Source organism: Aotus nancymaae, unplaced genomic scaffold (assembly GCF_030222135.1).
Source record: "Aotus nancymaae isolate 86718 unplaced genomic scaffold, 86718_ANA_hifiasm-v0.15.2.pri h1tg000002l, whole genome shotgun sequence".
Classification (NCBI taxonomy): Eukaryota; Metazoa; Chordata; class Mammalia; order Primates; family Aotidae; genus Aotus; species Aotus nancymaae.
This window is the reverse complement of record NW_026988413.1, coordinates 28731485-28758779: the sequence shown is the minus strand read 5'-3', so window position 1 is coordinate 28758779 and position 27295 is coordinate 28731485. Positions and strand designations below refer to the sequence as shown.

General features: G+C 48.1%; 2 protein-coding genes across 2 annotated transcripts in view; one reads left to right on the top strand and one right to left on the bottom strand.

The window, feature by feature from the left end:
- Nucleotides 1-27295, top strand: part of SND1 (staphylococcal nuclease and tudor domain containing 1) — a 444881-nt gene that overhangs the window by 375359 nt on the left and 42227 nt on the right. The gene's annotated exons all lie outside the window — the stretch shown is intronic.
- Nucleotides 817-6711, bottom strand: LRRC4 (leucine rich repeat containing 4). Its single transcript, XM_012473983.3, has 2 exons — nt 6055-6711; nt 817-5879 (listed from the first exon to the last, which is right to left on the bottom strand). Exon 2 carries the CDS (start codon nt 5777-5779, stop codon nt 3818-3820), a length of 1962 nt encoding a protein of 653 aa, XP_012329406.1. The 5' UTR covers nt 5780-5879; nt 6055-6711; the 3' UTR covers nt 817-3817.

Sequence of the window (27295 nt, the reverse complement as noted above, 5' to 3'; positions counted from 1 at the left end):
TATGGGGAACTTCTGTGGTCCGATAGGTGTTTTAAGACCTCCTCTACACTGCAGAGCTTCCAAGTCCAAGGCTGGCAGAAGGCCAAGCCACCTTTTCTCACAAGACAAGTAAAACACCAAGTCTTATCTGCTTCACTCCTTCCCCTTTAGCTGTCACCCTCTGTGGGATCCTGCAGTTTCTGCCTGCCATTGGGCCTAAGAATCAGGAAACTGTTACGTACAGTACTGAGAATCTAACCCCTTAGCACATGCGGAGCCCCTGTAGTCAGGCCTTAGAAGGAAGTAGAGCCAGTTCTAAAGAGATTGAACAGTTCTAAAAGGAATAAGAGAACACAGAAGTCTCTTAGGAAGGTCCCATTTTAACTGCGTTGTGCAAGTTAAGAAGTATATTCTTGATAGCCAATAACAGCCTGGGTGAGAAAGCACATTGACTCAGGAGTCCAGAGACCTGGGCTTTAGTCCCACCTTCTCCATTAACTAGCAGTGTGACCTTGGATATGTCTTTTAATTTCTCTGGGGCTCAGTTTCTTTGACTGTAAAATGTGAAGGGATTAGACTAAATGATTTTTCACAGCCTTAAGTTCTATAATGAAAATCCTCTAACTCCATACATCAGCAGCAAAGTCTTTACATCCAACATGTTGCTATAACTACCCCCCAAAGAGCTACCAACCCATGTTCCATTCCTAGGTAACAAACCTTGGCCAGGCCAAGGATGACTCACTTACACAGCATTAATGGCTGCATTTTTGGTACTCACAGGATGCCTCTCTGAAAAGCTGTCCCAAGTGCCTGCTACAGAGGAAGATATACCCATTATAGCAAAGGAAGGTTACTGCTGTAAAAGTTAAAACTGCACGGATCAAAGGGCAGGCCTGCTGGGGTAAGGAACTCTCCTTGCAGCTCTGAGGATACTTAAATCTAGGATCCATATACTTAGTCTCCCCCAACTCCTTTGAGGTTTCTTTGAAAAGTCCTTCTCCCACAGATTGGAGCCGAATATACTCTTCCTTGGGACAAATGTATTTGTCCATAGGACTCTTTCCCAAGATTTTTAGGACCGTTACTGTAAGCCACAGACCCTTAGTCATTGCAGAGTTATTGCATAATTCCCTGTCTGCTCAAATAGCTGTCAAAAAAAAAAAAAAAAGGAAGGGTGTTAGGAAATTGGCTCCTTATCCTCTATTTCTGAAGCAGCAACTTCCTCCGCAATTTCCTCTGAATGCATACCCGGGAAGCTGTTTTAAACAGCCTGAGTTGTGTCTTATGGCACTAGGAAAGGGAGTAATTTCTTGCTTTTCCACCTGGTCCTAGCCAAGTCCCACCCTTTGCTCTCCTTCAGTTTTCTTTTTATTCGGGGTATGGTGGTAAAGGAGAGGCAGGAGGAACATATCTTTGGTGCCTAGAACTGTGAGTGGCAGTTTATAAGTGTGTGGCCATGCATATGTGCTGGCACGCATACCCAGAAATGATGTATATACCCAGGAGGATTAAGAATTGGCCCTTTCTTAGCCAACTGCTGCAGAGCGCTTCCTGCCTCTCTTTCCTTCCTCAGTACCAAAGAGTGCACACCCACTCAGTCCCAATTCCCTGCATTAGTATAAATACTAGCACTAAAGAAACGCAGGGTCCCACTGCATGCAGCCTCTGGACATTATTACTCGGTAAGCATCAGGAGACAGACACCTACCACCAAGACATGTTTGGATTATTTAGCACCCAGAGAACAGAAGCAACATTGCCTGTGGAAAATTTAAGCCAAACTACGTAACTGCAGACCTCTGAAATCCAGGTCCCCCAGGGTCCTCGGCTAGAGCTGGTGCTGCCTGACCAGCAGCTTCTGCTGAGGTGGCATTTAACTTTTGGCCAGGTCCCAGGAGCTGAGGCTGACCCATTTCCCCTGCTTTTCCAGGGCAGAGGGAATTTGGTTATACCCCCAACAAAGCCAGGGACTAACACAGTTAGCTTGTGGAAGGTGCACTAGAATCGGGGTACTTTTATTTAAGCTAAGGAAAGGTTATTGACAGCTTTAGCATTTTCTCATACTTGAAAATAATTTAACATTTGTCTTTCCCCCATCATACCTCTACCCTCCCCTCCCCACCTTTTTTTATTAAAGAGAAATGACTTGGCTCATAAGAATCTATAGGTTCAGGGTCTTATTCAATTTAACCCTTTGGGGACATTGAATTAAAAATTGAACAATATTTATTAAAATACAAAAATACACTTTTCTCACGTTACAATCAGTGTTCTTTTGTTGGCAATCCCCCCCACCCCCGCCCATACCGCCCCCTTTCAAATCTGAACCCCTTATTTCCTTTTAAAGCTAAAATAATAACTGAAAGAAGTTACATCATTAAATGGACCAGAATAACAGAGATCTCTGCCTTCCCCAACCCACACCCACCCTTTCTCTTCCACCTCCTCCTGAGGTGGCCTGGGAGAGGGAAGCTTCCCCTCAGTGTGCCCCATTCAGCAGGACCCCATGTGGAACTCCATGTGTGCATGCGTGTCACTTGGAACTGTGAATCTCACAGCTTTTTTGTGAACCATCCTCGTTGGGAAAGGCTTCATTACTTTACATGAGCCTGTACCCTTTTCATCTCTCCTTTTTCTTTGCTACTTATGTTCTGCCCCCAGCCCATCACCACAACCAGTTGACATCCGCTGTAATAATCCCTAATGAATCAGCATTTAGAAAAGTCACCAAATCACAAGCATGAGAAAAGCTTCCACTCCCAAGCTCCCCACTTCCAGCTTCTCCTCCCTCTCCACCTTAAAACAAACAAAATTTTTTTTAAAAAATCATAAAATGCCATCATTGTCTACAATCATTTGTCAGATTCCAGAAACAACAGGTGGACATGGCACAATGCTAATTTATGGCCTCCTGTGAATACATTCTCTCTGCTCTGCCCTCCCTTCCCACCCCCCTGCTGCCTGCCGCACCCCCTTCAGGGGCCTCCTCCTCCTCCTGGGAAACCCTGAATAGACACATGCCTTGCAGAGTGGGTTAAACCCAACTGCAGGAATCTGGTGCATTGTGAAAGCATTAGACTGAGAGCTACGCCAGCTCCTGTCCTTCTATGCTCCTTCCTAAGCATTCTGTCAGGCAAGGCACATGCGTGTCCCAGTGCATAGACCACAAGAGTTGTGCACATGGACAAAGACTCAGCCCCTTTAAGGGTTCGTTTGAATTTTGGTGGTTTTCCTGCTTAAAATACATGTATAGATCTATCCTCCCCTTAGCCTCTGAAGAAAAAAATTATTGCCACTAACATTTTGGCACAGTACAAATTCATGGTGCTTTTTTTTTTTTGTATTTTTTTTTTATAAGATAATTCTGCAAAGACAGCTCTCGGCTTAAGAAAGACGTCTGTAGAAATGGGTATTCCTGTGTCCTATGAAGCATCTTCTATATAAAATGACAGATTCAGTCTAACCCTCTTGCCCCCTCAGCAACCCACACCCTACCTCTTTAGGGATGTTTGTTGTTTTAGTTTTATTTTATCTCAGGGATTTCAACCTTATACCAGAAATCCCTTCTGGCAGCATAGCAAGTTAACGTGTGGCTTGTACCCCACAACATTCCCAAGACTCCCTCCCACCCCTTTAAATAGAACTTACAAGTTAGAAAATATTTTTGTTTTGACGTTTTGTTTTTAAATTTTAATATAATCTGTTTTTTTAACCAGCCCATAGATTTAATATATAAGCATATACAAGAAAAAGTCTCTCCCCACTCTGTACAAAAGTTGCTGTCTTTTTTTGTGTGCATTCTATTGCATTTTATAAGTTTTTTGGGGGAGGGGAGTCATATTTGAGTTTCCTGTACCTTGTCCTTCGTATGGGTCTGAATTATATAAGGTTCAGAGATAGTGGTGACTGTGGGGTGCAGAGAGTTCCCCAGGCTGTTTTCTGTCCATTGGGCCCCATGTGCTGGTTTGTAGGTGTTGTAGTTAATATGGTCATGAATTGTGGGCAGCACTACTGCCCCCTCACCTGATACACCGGATGGAGCTGCTGTTGCTGCTGCGGATGTTGCTGCTGGGATGTCTTCGTCCACCTGGATAATCTCAACTGTCCGGGCGGCTGTGACTGTACTCCGCTGCTGGTGCCGCTTACGAAGTTTATAGAAGACAATCAACATGGCGGCAGCTAGCAGAGTCACTGCCACAAAGCAGCCAATGATGATCTTGGTGGTCTTCATGACTTCATCCAGGCTGGTCTGCATCTTGTCAGTGGTGTCTGTCGCGGGTACTGCCACCTGCTTGGGCACACGGGTGGTCTGAATGAGCACCGTGGTGGAGGTGGTATATGCCGGCTGGTAACCAGTGGACGTGGTAGGAACAGGCTTGTACTTTCGAGTTGTGTCCTCGGGCGAGATTTCCGTGGTCTCCACTGTGACTGTAGTGAAGAAGCTGTAGTTGGAGGTGTTGAGCTCGGCCGTGCTCACATTGAGGTAGGCCGAGGCGTTGGAGTTGCCTGCCACATTGGTCACCATGCATGTGTATACCCCAGTGTCTGAAAGCAGCACGTGGGAGAAGTTCAAGGTGCCATCATTGAGGACAGAGATCCGTGGGTGGCGGGAGGCGTGGCTGAGCACTGTCCCATTGGGCAGCAACCACTTCACAGAGGACATAGGGGGAGTCCGACACTTAAGTTCCGCCATCCGACCCTCAGAAATATTGAGGTCTCGAGGTGCATCCATGATGAAGGGGGCAGAGCACTGGAAGGAGGCCTGGTCCACCTCCACGAGGTAGCGGCCTCGCATGTGCATGGGAGCGTGACAGCGGCCACAGCAGGTGGAATTGGTGGGTATATACTCTCGAAGCCACCAGGCTAGCCACAGAATGTCACAATCACAGTTCCAAGGATTGTGGTGTAGGTGCAACTCCACCAGGTACCTCAGTGGGGTAAAGAGGTCATGGGGCAAAGAAGAGAGGTTATTGTGGGCCAAGTTGAGTTCCACAAGTGAAGCCAGCCCATCAAAAGCATTCCGCTCAATCAGGCTGACTTGTGAGTTCATGACCCAGAGCTTCTTGAGAGAGCTCAGGCCATGGAAGGAGCCAGGCCTTATCTCAGGAAAGTGGTTTCCTGACATCTCCAGCTCCTCCAGCCCCACCAGGGGGGTGAGATTGGGCATGTCTTTAATGTTGCACATGCCCAAGTTCAGGTACTTGAGGTTGAACAGCCCCTCGAAAGCTCCCTCAGAGATATACTCCAGTTTCTTGAGCTCCCCCAAGTCCAGGCGCATGAGGGAGGGCACCCGGTTGAAGGCATAAGAGGGGATGCTTTCGATGGGGTTGTTGCGAAGCCAGAGCTCCCGCAGCTTGGACAGGTATTCAAAGGCCCCGCTGGGGATGACTGTCAGCCAGTTGTCGAACAGCTCCAGGGTGTTGAGGCTAGCCAGGCCATTGAAGGCCCCCACCTCAATCTGCCGGATGGAGTTCCTGCCCAGCTGCAGGACCTCCAGATGGTGGAGGTGGCGGAAGGTGTCGGCCTGGATCATCTGGATGTTGTTCTCCATGAGGTTGAGGTACCGGGTGTTGGAGGGGATACCCTGCGGGACTTCAGAGAGGCCCCGGCGCGTGCACACCACCTTGCTGAACTGGTTACTGCACGAGCAGACGGAGGGGCAGTTCTGGGGCCCGGCTGAGGCAGCAGCAGCGATGGCTGCACACAGAATCCACACTTGCGCCGTGAGGTAGACGACTGGGAGCAGGATGGCATTCCAGGTGTGGTGGTGCACAGTTACCTGCCACAAGAGCTTCATGGTGTGGCACGTTCATAATTCACCATCGCCTGGGATTTTGGCTTGGAAAGGAGAACCAGCCCTACCCCGGCTTAAGTGAGCTAGGAGCTCCTCTTTCCATCTGGAGAAGGAGGTGGGGAGGGGGCGATTAGAGAGACGGAGCGGAGTGGCCGAAAAAAAATCCTGCCAAACTCAAGAGCGGCCCCTGGTCTCCCAGCCCACCCTCAAGGCAAGCCCTCCGAAAGCTACGACTCTCCCACACTGCAACCGTCCCCACCCAGTTCGCCGTCACCTACCTCGGAAGGAAGGCAGAAAAGCACTGGTGTGGTGTCCTTAAGCTTTCTCCACGGGAGCTGGGCACCTCGTTCCCATTCCGACTTCTTAGTTTTAATTAACAAAAGGGGGAAGTAGTGGGGGCGGGGAGGGCAGAAGAGAGGGGAGGGGACGGGTGGGGGAGACAAAATGGCTTCTAGTAAATCCGGAGCCGGAGCCGGAGCCGGCGAAGCCGCGGAGTTGAGGCGTGCCTGGGAGAGCCAAGGCCCGGCGGGCTATGCAGGTGCATGCCCCCCCCTCCGCCCGAGGAGCGGCGCCACCAGCGTTTCCCGGCTTTGTCCTTGGACCCTGGCACCGGCTCGCTCCAGCCGCGGGGGAAGGCGCTTCATCGCCAAAGTGCGCTCCGGCGGCACCGGCCCGCTCCCCGGGCCGCCGCCGGAGGGGGTGCGGGGGCGCCCCGAAGCCGCCCAGGCCGCGCTCGCTCGGTGCTGCTCTCCCTCTCCCGGCGTCGGCCGCTCCGGGCCGGCGGCAGCTGATTGCGGTCGTGAGCTCGCGGGGCGGCGAGAGTTAGGAGGTGTTCGCGGCGCCTTCGCTCTCCCCCGACACACACCCCCTTTCTCTTCGCCTCTTCTCGGAGGGTGGAAGAGACAAAAACCGGGCTCAGTTCTCCAGTCCGCCGGCTGCAGGTGCGCGGGGCGGCGATCCGTCCGGTTCCCGAGGACCAGCGGTGTGGCTGCTGCGCCGGGACCCGGTCCGCCGGCCGGGGGAGCGCGCGGTGCCCGCAGTCGCGCCCGCACCGCAGGCCCCTTCAGTGAGTCCGGGGGCGGGCGCGGGTCCGGCGGCGGCGGCCGCAGCCCCCGGCGGCGCGCAACCGCCCGTCGCCGCCCGCCGCTGCCCGGCCCCCGGCGCGCCGCCGGCTCCGGCTTTGTGCGGAGGGAGCGAGTTCGCGGCTTCGGCTCCCGGCGCCCTCAGTGGCCGCGCCGCCCGCGGACTGCTGCAGCGGTGTGAGCAGCGGGGGTCGCAGTTGCGGGAAACGCTCCGGAGCCCGGGAACATGGTCCCCGCTGGCTAGCGGCGGCGGCGGCGGCAGCAGCAGCAGCGGGGCCCCTGCGCGCGGCGCCCACCGTCTCCTCCTCGCGCCGGGCTCGCGGTGTTGCAGGCGGCAGCCACGCAGACTGCTCTCTCATCCTTTTGTCCTTCAGTCAGAACGTGAATGTACTGCTGACGCATACTGTTCTGGGAGAAGATTAGCGTGATGCAGTGCTCTTATGTATTAGCGCCGCTCCCCCTCCGCCGCCTGCCTCGCGGGGTTAACGCCGGCGCCTTCCAGCGCCGCGCCGGCCGGCGCCGCGCAGCCCCGCGCCTCCGGCCGCCGGTCTTCCTCCTTCCTCCTTCCTCTTCTCTTCCTCTCTCCCCCTCCCCCCACCCCCCTCCCCGGGTCGCTTCCTCCCCGCCCCCTCTAGACGAGCGAAGCGGGGCCGGGGCGAGCGGGCGAGTGAGCCGGAGTGAGCGTCAAGCGAGGGGCCGCGCGCAAGTCGCAGGCGTTCGCAGCTATTTTGGGCCGGTCGGAGGGAGCTGCTGGGTGGCCGCTGATAGGCTGGAGCGGCGCGGGGCTGCGGCGGGAGAGCCCGCGCCGGCCCCCGCCCTCCGGCCGGCACCCCGCGCCCCCTGGCTCTAGAGAGCCGGGCTTAGGGGCCCGACGGCCGGCGGCAGGGCTGCTGCAGTTGGCCGGCCTCCTGCCCGGCCCGCATCATCTTCACCCCCGCCGAATGCTGACGGGCTCCTTGCGGCGCCGTCCGGGCCGCGGACTCGCGCTCGGAGTTCGGAGCTGCGTGGTTGGGGACTAGGGGGGAGGGGGGGCGGCGGGAGCCGCGTGGCGCCCAGGACCAAGAACCCGGGCTTCGCTGCTGCACTGCCGCCGGTCCCTGCCTCGCTCTGCCTCACTCCTCCTGGGCTCTCACTGGGGCTTTAAATGAGAGTTTTCTTAATGAGGGTTGCGGGGGCGGGAAACAGTGGCAGGAATGACCGAGTGCGACGAGCTGGGGAATGACAACCTGGAACAGCACAGAGGCCGACAGGAAGGATTGAGGTGAACTCCCGGAGCCCACTACACAGCCGGTTCATTCATGGAGCTGCAGCCGCGGCTTCTCTCAGTCTTTGCTGCCCCGAGTCGCCCCTTGCTCCTCCCCGCTGCGCCCAGAGAATTGGGGGAAGGGAGGCGGGCGGCTGAGCTCCCTGCCCTGCGAGCTCGCCAGCCCCTCCTTGGCTGGGACTCTCTGAGAACTGCGTAGCAGCCACGGGTAGCGATTGGGGTTGGGGTGGGGGGGAATGCTTGCCCCTATTTCTAGTAGGAAAAGACCCTAAGGCATTTGACAGACTAGTGCAGGCGAACAGGACTAGATCAGCTTCCACCCGCACCCCCCGAAAAAGACTGCCCCTTTCTCTGCCGACTGTGGGTGGGGCAATCTGTAGCTAAGCCCTGGGAAGCCAGTCCAACAGAATACAGCATGGTTTAATAGCCCTTCCCTTCCAGAGCTGCCTCCAGATTCTTAGTCCCCCATCACTTTCCCCGTGTGTTTTCTGGCAGGCTCGCTTGTTAAACCCTGATCACCTGCACATGGGCTGTTGCTTAAGAACGAGGAGGTCCTGGATTTCTCAGTTCCCTGGTTTCTACCACACCCATTTCTCAATATTGTCTGTTGCCCAGTAACCTGAACCTCCTTAAATATGCCATGGAATTATTGAAGTCCTGGAAACGGTTCCTAACAAGACCTTTCTATTATCATTTGCTGTCAAATAATAACCTTGCTAGTTTCTGTTTCTTGATCCCTTACTCTGTATTCCACTCTTAATGTTCCCAGCAACCCTGTTACTCATTTTCTGTGGGTCAAACATGTTGCCTAGGGTCACGAGTAATTGATAGTGGATTTGAGCCCTAGCACGCCTCAGATGTCAAGAAATTTGGGTGTGGAAGTGATTCCCCAAAATAGTCTCCCAGCGGGATGAGAACTCAGGTTTCATTCATCCACTTCAATAGTCATTTAGCATAGTAGATGCTTATCTACTATGTGCCATCCACCATACCAAGAACTTAGATCTGTTCTTGTTTAATCTTCATTTACTCAGTGAAAGTAATTGCCACATTTGTCTCCATTTCACAAATGAAGGCACTTAGCTCACACAGGCAAATAACTTGCCCAAGGTCATACACTAGAAAGTGACAAAGCCACCCTTTCCATCCAGCCTTCAAACCCTGAGTCCGGTGTTTTCATAACAAGAATGCCCTCTGTGTCTACTCTGCATAGAGTAGATGGTGGGGACAAGTGGAGAGGGGAGGAGAGCGAGACTGTAGGAAAGTTCAGTGAAGGATGTGTCATAGAAGTAAGATGAAGTGTAGGGGACAGGCTGAGAAAATGAACTCTCACAATGTCTCATCAAGAAAAAGAATGAGGCACACATGGAGGTAAGTCAAACCCTGATACTAGGGTTTAGTTCCGTCTCAGCTCCTTAGCAGCTCTTTTTTTGTTCTTCACTGAAGCCCCATCTGCATATTCTTAGTCTCAAGCAGGACACTACCATCTTGTAGACTCAAGTGTGAACCTAGCCTGACAGGACTGTGGGGGACACTCAGATTTTCTGGCAAGAGGTTCTGTTCCTTTATAGCTGGCACTGACCTAGTCGAGTCATCTGGTGCCTAAGGAGACCCCTGGCCAGGGTCTGGATGGCAATGATTAAGTATGACTGTCCCTCCACAGGCAACAGGAGCTCTGCCTGGGCTGGTCCCCTGCTAGTGTAGGCAAACTCACACCCTGTCTGTTCAGCTCCAGGCCCCACAAATGAAAGCTGCTGCCCAGCACTGTTAAGGTGGTTGAAAGTGGGGGCTGGCTTGGGTCAGACCAGTATTTAGTAATGAGATTGTCTCTCAGTAAATATTCGTGACTGCTGTCCATGAAGGTGACTATGCCCAAGCTCTGTAGAGCTCTACACTGGACTTCTTTGCCTTCTGTAGGCCAACTGGGCCAGGAAAGCACCACTGAACCTACCAACTGGACTGCAGAGGAGGCTGTGGGGCCATCGTAGCACACAGCCCTTCTCAGCTGAAAGTGGGACTGCAGCCTCTCATGGCTTCTTACTCCTCACAGCCCCTGGTTCTGACTGCTTCCTTGAAATGGTGCCACCAAGGAATAAGAAGAGAAGAAGGCTACTTAAACCCTAAGAGGAAGAAACACTGGATTCAGATTGTATTCACTTACAGTTTGACACAGGGAGACTCTGTGATAAAGCCAGAGAGAGCTAAAAAAGCTGGTGGTGGTTGGGCAAGGCCTGTGCCAGCAGCCTGGTATTGTAGAATGAGCCCTGCAGTAAGATTGTGATACCTGAGTTCTAGTCCCCTTTCTGCCACCGATTAGACATGTGACAAATCTTAAAATAGCTCTAAACATTGTTTTTTCCATTTATAAACTCAAAGAAATGGATTAGAAAGTTTCTTGCAGCTCTCTCAGTCCATGATTTCTGCCCCATCTCAGATATGTAGCTCTGTGAAGAAGGTTGATCCTTCAGGATTGTAGCCAAGTCTTGGATATGGGCCACAAAGTTAAGTGAGAATGCTTCCTTCATTTAATCTGGAGATCCACAGTGCCAGAGCAGAGCAGATCGGACTGTGTTTTCCCAGCTGCTAAAAAGACACATAAATCACAGAATGTTAAACTAAAACGGACCTTGGAGATTATCTGGATTTAACCTCACTTTACAGATGTCACTGATGAAGCTCAGAGAGGCACAGTGACTTACCTAAAGCTACATGACTAATTAGTATCAGTCTGTTCTTTCTGACCTCAGTTCCTCAGTGAAAATGACAACGTGTGGCTCATCGGCATTTAAACCTGGGCCTTGAAGATATATCCAAATGCCCGTCTTCTGTGATCTTGTATGCCAGAGCTACTGTATTTTGATGGATTGAGATAAAGATGAGTCTTCAATAGCACCAGTCTGCAATTCCTAGTGACTTTGGGTCCCCAATAGAAAATGACAGAAGCAGTCATCTAGGAGACCGAACTAGGGGCCATCTGGAGGACCCAGGACTCTCCCACCCAGCCAGGATAATTGGGTTCCTAGTAAAGCCAAGCCCAGGGCTAGACCCCTCCCCAACCTGATATGTATCCCTGAGGCATTATCCTGAGCAGCCACTAGATGTCCATAATGCCTCATAGGGTGTTCCAGGAGTGAGCAGTCTTCGGCAGGGTATCATTTTGCCACCAAATAGCTTTTGGGCCCCTTTTAAGGGTCGGTCCATCAGTGGCAGGATCAGAACAAAAGCAAAGACAAAAATGGAATTTGGGAAACTAGAAAGAAAAAAGCAGTATGGAAATTGCCCTCCACAAAGGGAAGCTAAGATACCAATTGATTGGTGGATCAGTAATAATAAAAAGTAGGAATGATCTACATGGAAATAGTCACTGCCTTCTTTCCAAGGTAGTGAACACATTGTGTGTGTGTCTCATTTCCACCGACGTTTGCAAACACCCATCAGGGACAACTAGCCATGAATTTTCTGTTTAATAAGAAAATCAGAATTGCAAAAGGAAGATTATTTTTCTTGCCTGCAATCCCATAGTGAGGCTGGCTGTGCCATTACTACCCACAATCATAAAGGGAATGAATTTTATTCCTGGAGCCTGATGATTCGGGACAAGACAGCTGTTCTAGAGTTACCCAGTCTTCTGAGTGTGCTTAGAATCCACTGTTCTTTTCCCCCGAGGACTCAGCTCTTTAAGAAAGTCAGAGGGAGTGGACAATAAATGACAAAAAAGCATTCTCCCTCCAGGTCCCATCAAGAGCAATTTTTAAAAGCCTTGGCTCAGAAAAGACAGTGCTTAATACAAATGGTAAAAAGCTATAGAATGGATAGGCCTTTCCCTCTCCTCTAAGACTAGGTTTCCAGGGCTTATAATTTCTTTGTGGGCTGCCAGACTTGAGTGATAGGGAAAACCTCCCAGCTAGCCCTCTGCCTCTTTTGGGAGAGTTTGGTACGTGTTCTAGCCACAGTCACCTGCATGTTCAAATGGAAAAGAGAGGTCCAGCCAGGAGCCTTGAAAATGCACTTCTGCAGGTACACTGGCCCATTCCAGGCCCTTGTGGTTTTTCCTCTTTAATTGCCTGTGTATAGCAGAAATAATGGTTTTAATAGCAACATTTACTGCAGCATTGATAGGTACTTGGCACTGTGTTAAGTTACACATATTTACTCCTCACAACAGCTCTGTGAGGTGGGTACCATTAGATTTCCCCATTTTGGAGATGATTTTAAGATGTGTTCTCAGGATCACAGAAATGACTAATGAGTGACTAAATTAGTTTCTTGAGGCTGCCATAACAAGTCACCACATAGTTGGTGATTTAAAGCAGAAATATATTCTCTCACAGTTCTGGAAGCTAAAAGTTCAAAATCTGGCAGGGCTGCACTCCCTCCAGAGGCCCTTAGGGGAGAATCATGCCTTGCCTCTTGTCTCTTGCCCCTGCCAGCTTCTGGTGGCTGTCAGCATTCCTTGATTTATAGCTATATCACTTCAATCTGCCTCCATAGTCACATTGCCTTCTCTTTTTCTGTCTGCCTCCCTCTTCTTTGTGACTTGTAAGGACACCTCATTGGATTTAGGGCCTACCTGGATAATCCAGGATGATCTCCTCATCTCAAGATCCTTAATTTAAATGGGTCTTTGCGGACATAATTTCCAAATAGGTTTACCGTCACGGGGTTCTGGGAATGAAGATGGACCTCTATTTTTCTGGGGGCTCATTCAGCCCATTACAGTGATAGAGCCAGGTTTCAGTCTGGGTACAGGGCCCAAACTCAACCACTGTGATGTGCCATTTAAGAGGAGGGGGAAAGGGACAATGCATCTGATAACCAGCAGGTGACTCTTCCACACACCTGTGCCTGTGAAGGGTAGGGGAGCCAAGCAGGAGCTGTGTGGCTGTTGGGTCTTCCCACTGGGAAGGGAGAGGGTCTCTCAATCAGGAAACAGCACATGAGCTGAGAGAAGGGAGCAGGCTGACAAGACACACTCATGAGAAATCTGCCTCTTATTTTCTGTTTCTTTCTGATTCCATTCTAAATGATCTTCTCACTTTCTCTAGACATTGTCTCTAGATTTTATCCCAGAGATATTGGAACACTAAAGCATTTACCAGTAGTAATACCAAAAGTGCCTCCTGGCATTGCCACCAAATTTGGCTCCACTGTAACTAAGTCTTAGAAATGTTGAGCTTCATGTTCATTGGAGATTAAGGGATACTTCGAGATCAGAGCCAGCAGGAACAGATGTGGAACTGAGAGCTATGAATAGAGTGGCTTTTCAGGTATCTCACACATAAATGTGATCATTAATTCGTGCCTGTGCTTACAATTAACTTCTTCACAGACACACACTGTGTGCTTAAAATTATTCAGATTTTGGTTGGAGAAAACCCAAAACAATATTTTTCCCCAAGTGGACTAATACAAACTTTGCTACATAAGAGCACATGCACGCATGTGTGTGGATGCTAGTGGGCATTGTGGCATACTGGTGGGTATGAAGCATTTATGGAGTCAGACAAACCTGAGTTTAAGCCCCAGTTCTGCCTCTTACATACAATGTATATGTATGTTAGTTGTTTAAGCTTCAGATTCTTAACGTGTAAAGTGGGATTAGTAACTTATTTCATGATATTGTTGAACTAGAAGCAAGTAAAGGAAATCACAACCTCAGCAAATAGTAATGGTGGTAGCATCTATTATTTTCTACTATGGAAATTAGTATCGAAGGAGCTGTCATATTCAAAGTCGGTTATTGAGGGAATTCTTTTTTCTAGATATCTGCTCTTATTACTGCGCCTAATTTATAACTTTTAATTCTCCATTTAAGGTATAAGATGTTTTTCGTTGTTTGTGTTTAACAGTTACTGGGTTGGTTTCTTTAATCTTGAGGTAATTTTAAACTTGCAGACAGGTCAAAAATAGTACTGAGTTCCCATATGTGCTTCACCCAGCTTTCTCTTATGTGAGTTAATATCTTATATAACCACAGAACATTTATTCAAAACTAAGAAATTAATCTATTCAAGACAGAGATTTTTACACTTGCCCTCTACAGTCTCTTCTCCATAGCAACCAAAATGATCTTTGTGACAGTAGATCAGATTATGTTATTGATTTGCTTAAAATGCCCCAGTGTCCCTCTCGTAGTTTGAAAACCAACCATGCTGCTTCCTATGGCCCACAGGCCCTAAGCCTTCCTCCCTGCCTGCACCTCTGCCCTCATGTTTTATCATCGTCCTCCTCATTCCCTGCACTTCAGCTACACTGGTCAGCTTCCTTTTCCTGGAATACTCTTACCACGTGGTTCTCCTCATTAAGACCTTTACTCTCCCATTCATCACAGTCGTATCACCCAGGTTTGTTTTCTCGTTTTATTTTCCATTATCTTTACATTGTCTTGTTTATGGGCTGTTTATTGTACATCTCCACGAGAGCAGAAGCCCCTCCATCTTGTTTCCGATACCAAGACCATAGTGATTTTATTATTTCAGAGGGATGAGGACTGTTTTTGATGTCCCAGGTGGGTAAGAGCTCAGGCCTTCCTAATTTTATTGATAGCCCTCGCCCTACCCACCTCTACTTACAGTCTTTGAAGAGGCAGTTGAAGAATGGCTAGCCTGATTTTTTTTTGTTTCATAAATACTGGGAAAATGAAGGAGAATCCTAGTGACCTTAAGGTGTCTCCAGTTCTCAATTTTTAGAATTCCTAGCCCCTTGCTAACAGATTTATGAAGGAGAGTTTAATGGAGGTATCATAAAGGCTCACGGGTTCTTGGCAGTTGTGAATATGTGAGGAGTGAGCATAGGTACACGAATACACATTATCTGTGCCGATGTACACATAAGCCTGTCATTTTCAGATTGGCTAAAGTGCATTTTCTCCAAAGGGAGTGGGGGCTGTTGAGCCTGAAATAGGGAGCACCAGGACAGTAAGATCAAATGCTTTGAAAGTGGCTGTGCCAACGCTTTTTGCTAATTAAAGAATGTTAGGACAATCACCACTAGCAGCAGTAAAGGGCGCCCCATTACCTCGCTTTATGGAAAGCTGGGTAAATTTAAAGGCAGCTATAAATATCCAACTGAGTGCCAGAGCTGTAGCACAGTGGAGAGGCACCCACTGGGCAAGGAGAGGAGCCCAGAGCTTCTGGGCCCATCTGTCCAGGGTCCTCATCTCTATTACCTGCCAGTCCCCAACTTTGCTTGACTGAAGAACAATTCCATTAACGAACTCTTAATTTAAAAACACTCAGGGGGAGACAGCAAATAGCTGTGTGATGAGTCTGCCTGGGAGCCCAGGCTACCTGCGTCCTCCAGCTTTGTCAGTGACTTTCTTTTCCTTTTGCCTGAATGGAAGATGTTTCTCTGTGTTGTGATTTTTTTTTTCCTTCAAACATGGGTGTGTCACAGAAATCAAAAAACAACAACAACAAAAAAGCCAGGCACAGTGGTTCATGCCTGTAATCCCAGCACTTTGCGGGGCCAAGGTGGGAGGATCACTTGAGCCCAGGAGTTTGAGACCAGCCTGGGCAACATAGTGAGACCTCATCTCTACTAAAAAGTTAGCTGAGTGTGTAGCCCCAGCTACTCGGGAGGGTGAGATGGAAGGATTGCTTGAGCCTGGGAGGAGGAGGTTGCAGTGAGCTGAGATCGCACCACTGCATTTCACCCTGTTTAAAAAAAAAAATGAAAGGAAAAAAAAGTCACATGGTTTAAGATCTTTCTCCTGGGAGTATTCTAGAACCCCTTAACTGAGTCACTGCTCCAGATAAAAACTTAGCATCTGGAAAGTGGGAACAAAATAGGGACATACTTTTTATACTTATCCTATGGAATTTCTGACTAAATTAAAGATCTTTTACTCAGCTTGGAACTTGATGTTTTAATCTTTTCAATTTGGCTTGAAACCTATTGTGTCCTTTTCTGGGGTTTCTTGTATCTCTTCTCCTCTCCGTTGGTTTGTAGAGTGGTGCCATATTGGCACTGCCTCCTCTCTACCAGCTTTCTTGACCTGTTGTTCATTTTCTTCAGACATCAGCATTTGTGGCCATCAAGCCACCTTGCACAATTTGCTAATTGTTTTCAATTGTATGCCTCCAGCTTTTGAGCTATGGTTAGGGTTTTCCTGTTCTAGTAGTCCATCATTCAGTACCGGGCTAGTAATGTGAGTTCCTTGGCATGTTCACTTTTCTCATCTAAGAAGTTTCAGGGAAGGAATTAACAGACCCATAATGGAAATGTGGGCTTGAATTTTGTCTCTTCGTAGCTGGTACTACTTACCCCACCCCTTCCCATCTTTGAGCAAAAGGACAAGAACTTTACCTTAAAAGGTAGGGGCGGGGTGCAGTGTTGGGGCTCCTGTCTGTAATCCTAGCACTACAGGAGACTGAGGCTAGAGGATCTCTTGAGCCCAGGAGTTTGAGATTAGTCTGGACAACATAGTTAGACCCCGTCTGTAAAATATTAATAATAACAATTTAAAAAATAAGAGGTAGAGGGGAGTGCAGCATTGGGAACACCAGGAGACCAGCCCAGTGCCCATACCACTGGCTTCCCCATGAGTCATCAACCAACCAATGGGTGAATTGGCTAACACACACATTCCTGGATGCTGCATTCCTTTTTTATTATGACATGAGCTTCTTCAGGAATTAGGTCTGTCCCACCTCCAATCTGCTCTTGCTCCATGTGTTTTTTTGTTTTTTGTTTTTGTTTTTTGAGATGGAATCTTGCTCTGTTGCCAGGCTGGAGTGCAGTGGCACAATCTCAGCTCACTGCATCCTCCACCTCCCGGGTTCAAGTGATCATCCTGCCTCAGCCTCCTGAGTAGCTGGGATTACCGGTGCGTACCGCCACACCCAGCTAATTTTTTGTATTTTTGGTAGAGATGGGGTTTCACCATGTTGGCCAGGATGGTCTTGATCTCTTGACCTCGTGATCCACCCACCTTGGCCTCCCAAAGTGCTGGGATTACAGGCATGAGCCACCATGCCCAGCCACTCCATGTTTTTAGATGCAACTCTGTCTGCAAAAGCTTCCAGTGGAAAATTACCTTTATATCTAGAGGAATCAGGGATAGGTGAACATGGTCTAATGGTGTGGAACTCTCAGCTCCTCTATTGAGATGTAGGAAGAATGAGAATGTTCGCAGTTTGTTGGTTGGCTAATTGGTCTATTCATATACATATTCTCTCACTTTTATATACTGAGTTTCTCTCCTACAGCTCTGAATTTGGCTAGAACTGACAGGCAGATTTGTTTGCTTATTTCCTTTTTACCATGGGTAACATGACTACCTTGAAACTTACTCTGCCTTACCCCAATACCACTCCAAGCCATGAATCCCCATCTTTCAATGTTTGCCTCACTACCAGCCAAGAATGCTAAGTAGGGTGTTCTGGGGAACCTTTCATCTTGGTCTACTTTTAACTATTTCTCTGATGAACACCAGACTGAAATGGCTCTGGTTTGGCGGGGGGCTAAATCCCCAGCTTTTGTGGGCCTACCAGCTGGGGATCTGGGGGGTCTCCTACCATGATGCCTAGATACTGGCAGCCTGGCTAGAAGAGCTCTCATTCTCTATCACTTTCTTGGTGACTATGGATAGTTTGTATGGCAGCCCAGTGAGGCTACTTGATTTGTATTCAGTGCACAAACCCTGAAAAAAACCCATGAGGAGCCCTGCCAGCCAGTAACTCTGAAAGGATGCTTGTGTGAGTGAGCAGCGTCTGAGCTGGACAGGGACTTTCCTCCCTCCCCTGCAAACAGCCTCTCTGGCCCAGCAACTAATTGGTGCTTTGGATCTGGCACAGAGCTCCTGGGGATCCCTCCCCAAGAGGAGACCATCTTGGGATCCCAGATACACCGATCAACTTGCGCCCCGTCTTTCCTGCCCTGGCTCTGACAGTCTGCCTCCATGTGTCAGTCAGCAGGAGCCATTCAAGCTGGTGCCCGTGTATGCAGAAGAGACAATAAGTGGAAAAGGGGAAAGATGAACATGAACGGACCAACCAGCCAACAAATTGGGGATGTTGCCGTTCTTCTCAGATGCCTGAGAAGGGTGTAGCCTCTGCTCAGCACTGCTGGCCATCCTGCCAGACTGGTCCTTTCCTCTGTCCCCAAGCAAGAGCTGTGGTAGCTTGAACGTGTTTGATTTCCTAACCCATTAAAGCTTTCTTTTGCTCCTATTATCTGAAAAGGGGCAGAAATAAGAATTCGGCTCCTGAACATCTGGTAGCTACAAGGTAAAATTCTCTATCAAATTGGGACCAAGAGGTGTTCCAGCCTGATAGGAGACCAGGCCTGTCAGTACATCACCAACCCCATCCTGTTTTTAATGCCTCTGGAGGAGTTGGCTCCTGCCAGCTGCTATCTGAGTCTGTCTCCTTTAAAATGTTATTTGTTATTAATGAGCTTTCTAAACACATAACCTTGACTCACTTGCTTAGGTGAACAAGACCATTCTCATTAAGTACTGTTTTCTGTGAAGGAAAAGAATTAAGTGGGTACTGAAGAACTTTCTAAGGGCTCATGCATATATGAGAGCCTGACAGCATCACCGGCCCGTGAATGGCAGACTGGTCTCAGTCTTTGGCCCCTGAACATCTCCATCTTAGGCCAAAGGGGGTGGCTGAAGTTTGTTTAATCAGGTGCCCATCTCAGAGGTGACACCAGTTCTCCCCCGATATTTCAGTGATGCTGGCTAATACCAGCCTCATCTTTGCCAAATTAAAACCCTCCTTGTATCTCGTTTGCCCTAATTATTTTGAATTTATTCCATCATAAGTAATATATATGTTATAAAGCCAAGGCGGGCAGATCACTTGAGGTCAGGAATTCGAGACCAGCTTGGCCAACATGGTGAAACCCCGTTTCTACTAAAAATACAAAAAGTAGCCAAGTTTGGTGGTGTGCACCTGTAATCTCAGCTACTCAGGAGGCGGAGGTTGGAGAATCACTTGAACCCCAGAGGCAGAGGTTGCAGTGAGCCGAGATTGTGCCATTGCACTCCATGCTGGGTAACAGAGGGAGACTCCATCTCAAAATAAAATCTGTATACACACACACACACACAGACCATAAACATTGCAACACTTAGCATGTCTATTAAATAGGACAATGTAACCAAATAAATATTTTTCTTCTGTTTTATTTTAGAAGCTTTTAGAAGAGGGATAGTGCAGAGAGAAGGGCTGTGGGCCTGAGAGATGCTGTGTCTGGGGACAGAAGGTAGCAGAGTGGGGTCCCTTGCACTGGCCTGCACTCAGCTTCTCCAGGGGAGTGTTTGCTCCCCAAAAGGAACAAAGATGTGGCCCCAGTCAAGCACTTTACCCCAGACTCATTTCTTTCATATCTGGGTATGTAGAAGAGAAGAAAACCCAAGAAAATGTTTCCATTTGGCAGAAAGAGTTTTTTCAAGACCCTCCTCATATCTCAAGTGCCCCATCGCCACACTTGGGCCATTGGCACTTGTGGTTTGTGTGTTATCACTTCTGCACTCAGTGTGGTCAGGGAGCTTTGCAGCCCTGACATGTAGCACAGAGAGATTTATTCAGGCCGCAGCCACAAAGGGACAGGCAGACTCCTAAAGAATCAGCTTTGTAGACAAATGCAGCCCTGCCTGATTTCCAGAGACCTTTGTCCCCTGGGATAGATCAGGTGAGCGGAAAATCCGAAACCAGTGACTTGAAAACTGTTTACCACAGAATTTCCTGCACGGCCCCATACGTGTATAACATACTTATTTTGAAAATTTTTCCTTCCTTGCTCTTACCTTGCTGAAATCATTCATTGTTTTTACAACAAAGAAGATAATCAAAAAGTGTTTAGAATAAAAAAGGAGCTCATCTTCTTCCCCCCACCACCCCCCACACACACACATACCTTCTATTCCTCTTCTCATTCTTACTCCTAAACAATGTAAGAGAATCTTCCAGTTTAAGCCATTTTTGAAATGGCTTTGCTCTCATCCTTGAAGGTGTAACAGCCTTTTCCCATTCAGTCCTTTATTTTTCCAGATAGTTCATACAGAGTAGAAGGAACATACTGTATCTGTTTCTGTATTGATGGATCATGTTCAATTGTGTACATTTGTCTCTGAGACCTGCTAATGCCATTTGAGTTCCTAAAATCCTTATTTTTGCAAATCCATTTGTGTCCTGGGTTTAGCTCCTGATTATAGGATTAGCAGAGATTATAGGGTCTGTCTGATGCCTTCTCCAAGCTTTCTATCAGATTTATGGCTATGAATTGAGAAGTTTGCACATAGATAGCATGGAAACTAGAGGCAGATACAGGCTGATGGTAGAAAAAAGCAAAAGTAGCTCTTGTAAAGAATTGGAGTTGTTATCAGGCCAGATATTTGGATCAGAACCAGTTAAGAACCTGAACACCAACTCTCTGTTTCTTGACTTCACAGCTACGCTGGGCTTCCTGTTCCCTCTTTTTCAGAACAGCTTTCCATGAACCCTGACTGTGCCTCCTCCCTACCCCACCCCATGGCTGCCCCCAGAATAGAGCTCTAAGCCATGCTCCAGCCCTCTGGGTGGCATCCTTTGCTAAGAGCGCTCTCTCTTGTCATCAGCAGTCCCTATGGCCTCCATCCTGTCAGTTCTTATTAGGCAGCTCTTCTGCTCTACATCGAGGAGCCCGAGAGACTGGAATAAAGGACAGAGGGGTTTGGGGCACAGAGCAACCTCTGTCACTCCTACCCTGTGACACAGAAATATTAGGGGGTTCCAGACACCTAATTTTTTCTGGAAGTGGAAAAAAACATAAATTAAAGACTCATGGTCACTTTGGGCTATATGCGTTTTATGTTGCAATACTAGAACGTACAAGCAGCTTAAATAATCAGCAGATTTATCATCTCACATAAGTCAGTCCCTGGCCAGGAGCAGCACTTTGGGAGGCCGAGGCGGGTGGATCATGAGGTCAGGAGATCCAGATCATCCTGACTAACACAGTGAAACCCTGTCTCTACTAAAAATATAAAAAAATTAGCTGGGCTTGGTGGCACACACCTGTAGTCCCAGCTACTCAGGAGACTGAGGCAGAAGAATCGCATGAATCCAGGAGGCAGAAGTTACAGTGAGCTGAGACCACACCACTGCACTCCAGCCTAGGCAACACAGCAAGACTCTGTCTCAGAAAAAAAAAAAGAAGATGGTCCCTAAGTAAGACAGCTCCAGGGAAGGGGTAGTTGGTTTAACCTAAGATTTGGCCCCAGGTCAGAATCAGGCACCTTGGTTCTTTCCCTCTTTCTACTCTGCCATTCTCTTCCCATGAGCACAAGTGCCTTTCTTGGCGGCAAAATGATTGCCATAGCTCCAGGCATTGCATGCTCATACACCAATCTCCAAAGGCAGGACAACCATAGTTTCTTGTTTTGTGCCTTTTCCAAAGTTAAAAAAAAAAACTTTCCCCATAAGCCCCTCAGCTTTTACATCTGATTATCCAGATCTGCATGACATGCCTAATCCTAAATCACTATGTGAAACCAGGAAAGGGAACTCTTTTCCCCCACCCCAATGATTAGGGCTGAGACCAGGGATTTGGAGGGGCCATGGATTTGGATATGGAAAAACCATACCTTTTTTTCCCCGGAAGCCAGAGTCTCACTCTCACCCAAGCTGAAGTGCGATGGCACAGTCCTGGCTCACTAAGCCTCCAAATCCCGAGCTAAAGCAATCCTCCCACCTCAGCCTCCTGCCTAGCTGGAACAATAGATGCGTACCACCATGCTGGGCTAATTGTTTTTATTTTTTGTAGATAAGGGATCTTGCTATGTTGCCCATGCTGGTCTTTTTTTTTTTCTTTCTTCCTTTTTTTTTCTTTAGACAGAGTCTCACTCACTCTGTACCCAGGCTGGAGTGCAGTGGCGTGATCTCAGCTCACTGCAGCCTCCACCTCCCAGGTTCAAGTGATTCTCCTGCCTCTGCCTCCCAAGTAGCTGGGGTTACAAGCATGCACCACCATGTCCAGCTCATTTTTGTATTTTTAGTAGAGATGGGGTGTCATCATGTTGGCACCATCAGGCTGGTCTCAAACTCCTAACCTCAAGTGATCTGCCCGCCTTGACCTCCCAAAGTGCTGGGATTACAGGCGTGAGCCAGTGCGCCTGACCTCCATGCTGGTCTTGAACTTCCATCCTCAAGCAGTCCTCCTGCCTCAGCCTCCCTAAGTGCTGGGATTCCAGGCATGAGTTACAGCACCTAGCCTGTGTTTTTATTTGTATTAACTGCTAAGATTTACTTTTTCCTTTGAATATGAATTAAGCAACAAATCAAAGTAAAACTAATTTATCTATGACCTCATCACCAATAGAAATAAAGAATATATTCATATCATTTTACAGTAATTGTAGAATTTCAAAATTGTTTACTCTTATCACTTCTTTGAGAGTATAGTGGTTTTTAGAGCTGATGTTAGATCTCTTAGTGAGAGATCACTAAGAAACACAGGTACTTACATCCTGATTTTGATGGGTTTTTGTACCTATTTTCACTATAATTGGTTTCCTTTGCAATCCTGTATATTTCATGTATGTAAAAAGATTATCTTTAAAGGGGTCCAAGGCTTCCCTCAACTGCCAGAAGGGTCCATGGCACAAAATATGACTTACACTAATCAGCGTTTTCCTGAGTCACATATGAGAAAAAATGATGGGCACCTGCCAGCAGGGAGAAGGTTGGAAATGGCTGTTAATCCAGCAGCCCGTGGACCTTTCCACAGTGAGTGCCTGTGGACTCAGGCAGCCTAAGTGCCACTGAGTGGTCCCTTCCCTACTGTTGCCCAGCTCCATTTACAGCAGGATCTTCCAAACTTTAGATATTTTTATTCCATGCCTGTGCTTTAGCCAAATCCAGATACCACCTATTATTTCCTTAATATTTTTCTTTAAATCACTCTATTCTTTCTGAAATCTTTTTTTAAAGAACGTTTTATTAAATGGAAAAATACCATAAATGAAAGGAAATCTTAAACACATAGAATACAGAACAGTGTTAGTGAATTCTGGCTAAATCCTATTTGGCTCCAAGGCTCTGCCCCTCTTTTGTGAAAGAGATACTAAGGGCAGATTAGTGGCAAACTGAGACTTTCTCCTTAACATAATCAGAGTTGAGAGAGCATTGAAAAGGATGTAACTTAGTTTGTGGTTTCCATTTTGTGCCCTATCATTGACCCAGCTAAAATAATTCAGTTCGTGGGCAGGTTTAAGACAGACTCCTTGTTTTACAGACTAATGACCTACCTACAAGGGAAATGAGTTTTGTATGACTTATTTTTTTATGAACGTGCATCATTTCTTTTTAATTTTTTTTTTTATTTTTTTTGAGACAGAGTTTCGTTCTTGTTGCCCAGGCTAGAGTGCAATGGCACGATCTCAGCTCACCACAACCTCCACCTCCCTGGTTCAAGCGATTCTCCTGCTTCAGCTTCCCAATTAGCTGGGATTACAAGCATGCGCCACCACACCCAGCTAATTTTGTATTTTTAGTAGAGATAGGGTTTCTTCATGTTGATCAGGCTGGTCTCAAACTCCCAACCTCAGGTGATCCACCCGCCTCAGCCTCCTACAGCGCCAGGATTACAGGTGTGGGCCGCCGCGCCTGGCCTGAGCCACTGCACCCAGCCACATCATCTCTTAATGACTGTTTCCTGCGTGTTGTAAGAGCTCACTAACCCCATTTCAGTAACTAGTTATGGAGTTTGATCTGGACAGACTTCAGTTCTTCTTACCCGTGGTTCGTGGAATTCATTATTTTTTTGCTCCTTTTTTTTCCCCGTGTTTTAAAGCTCAGGGTAGCATTTGCCTATCTTCATCCTAACAGTTTCTCTTCTGTTCTCTGTGATCCCTGAAAGCATACAGACTGTAATCCAGCAACTATTGGTTAGTTGATTAGGCTTGATATTACTCAATAGGGACTTTAAGGAAGAAGACATTGGTCTTGGAACCCAGTGGCAGAAGAGACAGCCACTCTTGGCACAGCCCCACAGTGCAAAAAGAGCAAACTAGATGAACTGAGGCCCTAGAAGTCAAGCGGCAGAGGGCTGCACCAGAGTGGTTTAGGCCCTGGTCCCAGCAGGATGGAAACGTGTAGGGGTAGGACTGAGATGCAACTTCAAGGTGCAGAGCCAGGATTGCAATCAGGTGTTTGAGAGCCAAAAAGGCAGAGAACTAATTCTTTGTTTGTTTGTTTATTTGTTTTTTGAGACAGAGTCTCACTCACTCTGCTGCCCAGGATAGAGTGCAGTGGCACGATCTTGGCTCACCATAACTTCTACCTCCTGAGTTCAAGAGATTCTCATGCCTCAGCCTCCCTGGCAGCAAGGATTATAGGTGTCCGCCACCACACCCAGCTAATTATTGTATTTTTAGTGGAGACGGGATTTCACCATGGTTGGCCAGGCTGGTCTCAAACTCCTAACCTCAAGTGATCTGCCCACCTTCGTGTCCCAAAGTGCTGGGATTACAGGTGTGAGCCACTTCACCCAGCCTGAAGGGCATTGATCTAATTCCATCCCTCATCTAGAGATGAAGCAGCATAAACCTGGAGAAGTTAAGTGGCTACCATAAAGTCATACTGGCGGAAAGGACTGGCAGAGCTGAGATCTGCCCTGAGCTGTTTCCACAGAAGTCGGGGAAAATACGGTACACTCCATGCTTCTGCCCACAGCATTAACATCCGTCTGGGGTTGCTCTCCTGCCTTCTCCTTCACTCTTCTTTTCCTCACTTCTCATTGCTTTAACCCTTCTTCCTTGTTCTTCCTCTCACTTTTCCTCTCACCAAAGCCGATAAAGACCAGAGCGCATAACATCTTGAGCCCCCCGTCCTTGCTGTAGCTCTACTTCTCCTGAGCACTCTTCTCTTCTTCCTTGGGCCCTTTAGGGCATTCTGTTGAAAGTGTAGGAGTGAGTATTCTTTTGAACAGTAAACCTTTGTGCTCTTGGACTTCCCTTTCTGGAATGCAGTTGCTTATCGGCATCCTTTCTGATACGGACAGATGAGAAGGCAGCAGTGTCCAGCAGGGTCTTGGGGTAGTGCTACTTTCTTTCCTCTCTCTCTCACCTCCTCTCAAAGATTCTCCTCACCAAGTGCAGTCGGATGTGAGGTCTGCATTTCTCTTCTTCCTCATTCTTTTTTTTTTTTTTGCGATGGAGTCTTGCTCTGTTGCCCAGGCTGGAGTGCAGTGGCATAATCGCTGCTTACAGCAACCTCTGCCTCTCGGGTTTAAGCAGTTCTGCTCAGCCTCCCAGGTAGCTGGGATTACAGGCGCCTACCACCATGCCTGGCTGCATTTTGTATTTTTAGTAGAGACAGGGTTTCACCATGTTGGCCAGGCTGTTCTCAAACTCCTGACCCCATGATCCGGCTGTCTTGGCCTCCCAAAGTGCTGGGATTACAGGCACGAGCCACCGTGCCCAGCCATCTTCTTCCTCATTCTCATCTGGACTTCAGAGAATGCAAGAGGCAGAGCTCTGGAAGACAGTGAGACCACAGCTTCAATTTCCAGGCTCTGAATTGGAACTGACAGTGATTTTTTTTTTTTTCTCCAATTCAGGAAACCATGTTGTAAAAGACAGGCTGACACTTGCTGACTATGCTTTGCAGAATTTCTGTTTAAGTTCTAATTAGTTGTGTGCATGTTTACACATTGAGTGTGCCTTGCGGGCATTTGTGGGCATGTTTGCATGGGAGTGTGCTGTGATACCAGAGCAGGCCTCATGCATGACGCCTCAACTGAGTCACTTTTTGTAATGATTTGAAATGACAAATGTTATTGTCTTTGAATTAAGTGGTTCAGTTAGCACTGATTGGAAAGAGTGGGATGAACTGGAAAAAACACGCAACCTGTTTGGTAACAGCCTTGGGGACAGAGGGAGAGAGGGAAGGTGTTACCCCTGAAAACAGCTTCTCAGTGGTGGCCTCGCCAGCTGCAATGGCTGTAGAGAGTGCTGCTGGGACCAATTTTTGTTTTGGAGGGCGAGAGAGCAGAAGGCTGTTAGAAGAGGGGCCATGGCGAGCTCTCAAGTGATGGAGGGTATATGTGTATCATCCCTGCTGCTGTAAGAGATCTTCAGTTCTCCAGATAAAATATTCATCACTCCTCCTTGTGTCTTCTCTACCCCACTGGCTCTTCTGCAGTGCACTTTCAGTTGGTAGAGAGATAATGCTCCCTCTGGTTTATAGCTCCTTCTTCCAGCTATTCACACAGGTGTTTGTCTGATCTGTCTTTCTGTCTGCAAAAGAGCAGGACCGTTGGCAGCATTACAGAGCCTTTTGGACCTCCTTCTAAGCAGCCTTGGCTATTTTGGCCCCACAGTCATCTTGGGGCGGAAATGGGACCAGAACCTTTCCCCTTCAAGGTCTGCACCTTTTGCAGTCTTCCCTCTTCACCCCTCTTGCTACCCTTACTGGAGCAAAACCAGCATCATTTCAACCTGCAGATTTTTCACTCTTCTTTTTCCAACTAGGCCTGAATTTTATAACACCATGGAAGGCTCCACAACTGATGAAGTCAAGTTCTGGGGGACTTGACTCCACTCTGTCAGGTGCCCCAGAAGCTTTTCTGTCTTCTGGATAAAAGAAACAAGTTCCTGCTCTGCCATGTTGTTATCTCCCAGCCTCCTCCTTCCTGTCCTCTCCTCTCTGAACTGCTCTTTCCCTGAAACTGCCCCCACTCCATCCCTCCGAGGCCTCCCGACAAGGACGGTTTCCTCTTTAGGTGTCATTCTGATATGGAGCCCACCCGTTCACCCTCTTCCTTTCCCTTCCCCTCAAGAGCACTCAGCTCCCCAAGCTCCACCTGTCATTGATAAGACCAGAAGACTTGAGAAGCGTTGCGGCTAGTGCAGTGTCAGTGCGGCAGGATGGCGTTGTGGTCAGCAGCATGGACCTTGGAATCAGAGATCTATGTTTGAATTTTGGCCCTGCCATTTACTAGCTGCATGGCCTTAGACCTAAACCACTTAAGTCTTTAACCTTCAGGGTACTCATCCATAAAATGGGGATGATAATATTAAGAAGAATGATGGGGCTGGGCGCGGTGGCTCACGCCTGTAATCCCAACACTTTGGGAGGCTGAGGCGGGTGGATCACAAGGTCAGGAGTTAAGACCAGCCTGACCAATGTGGTAAAACCCCGTCTCTACTAATAATACAAAAATTAGCTGGGCGTGGTGGCA

Bases quoted from the DNA above. Each gene is read 5' to 3' on its own strand.
- LRRC4 (XM_012473983.3), bottom strand. From the start codon at position 5,779: ATGAAGCTCTTGTGGCAGGTAACTGTGCACCACCACACCTGGAATGCC.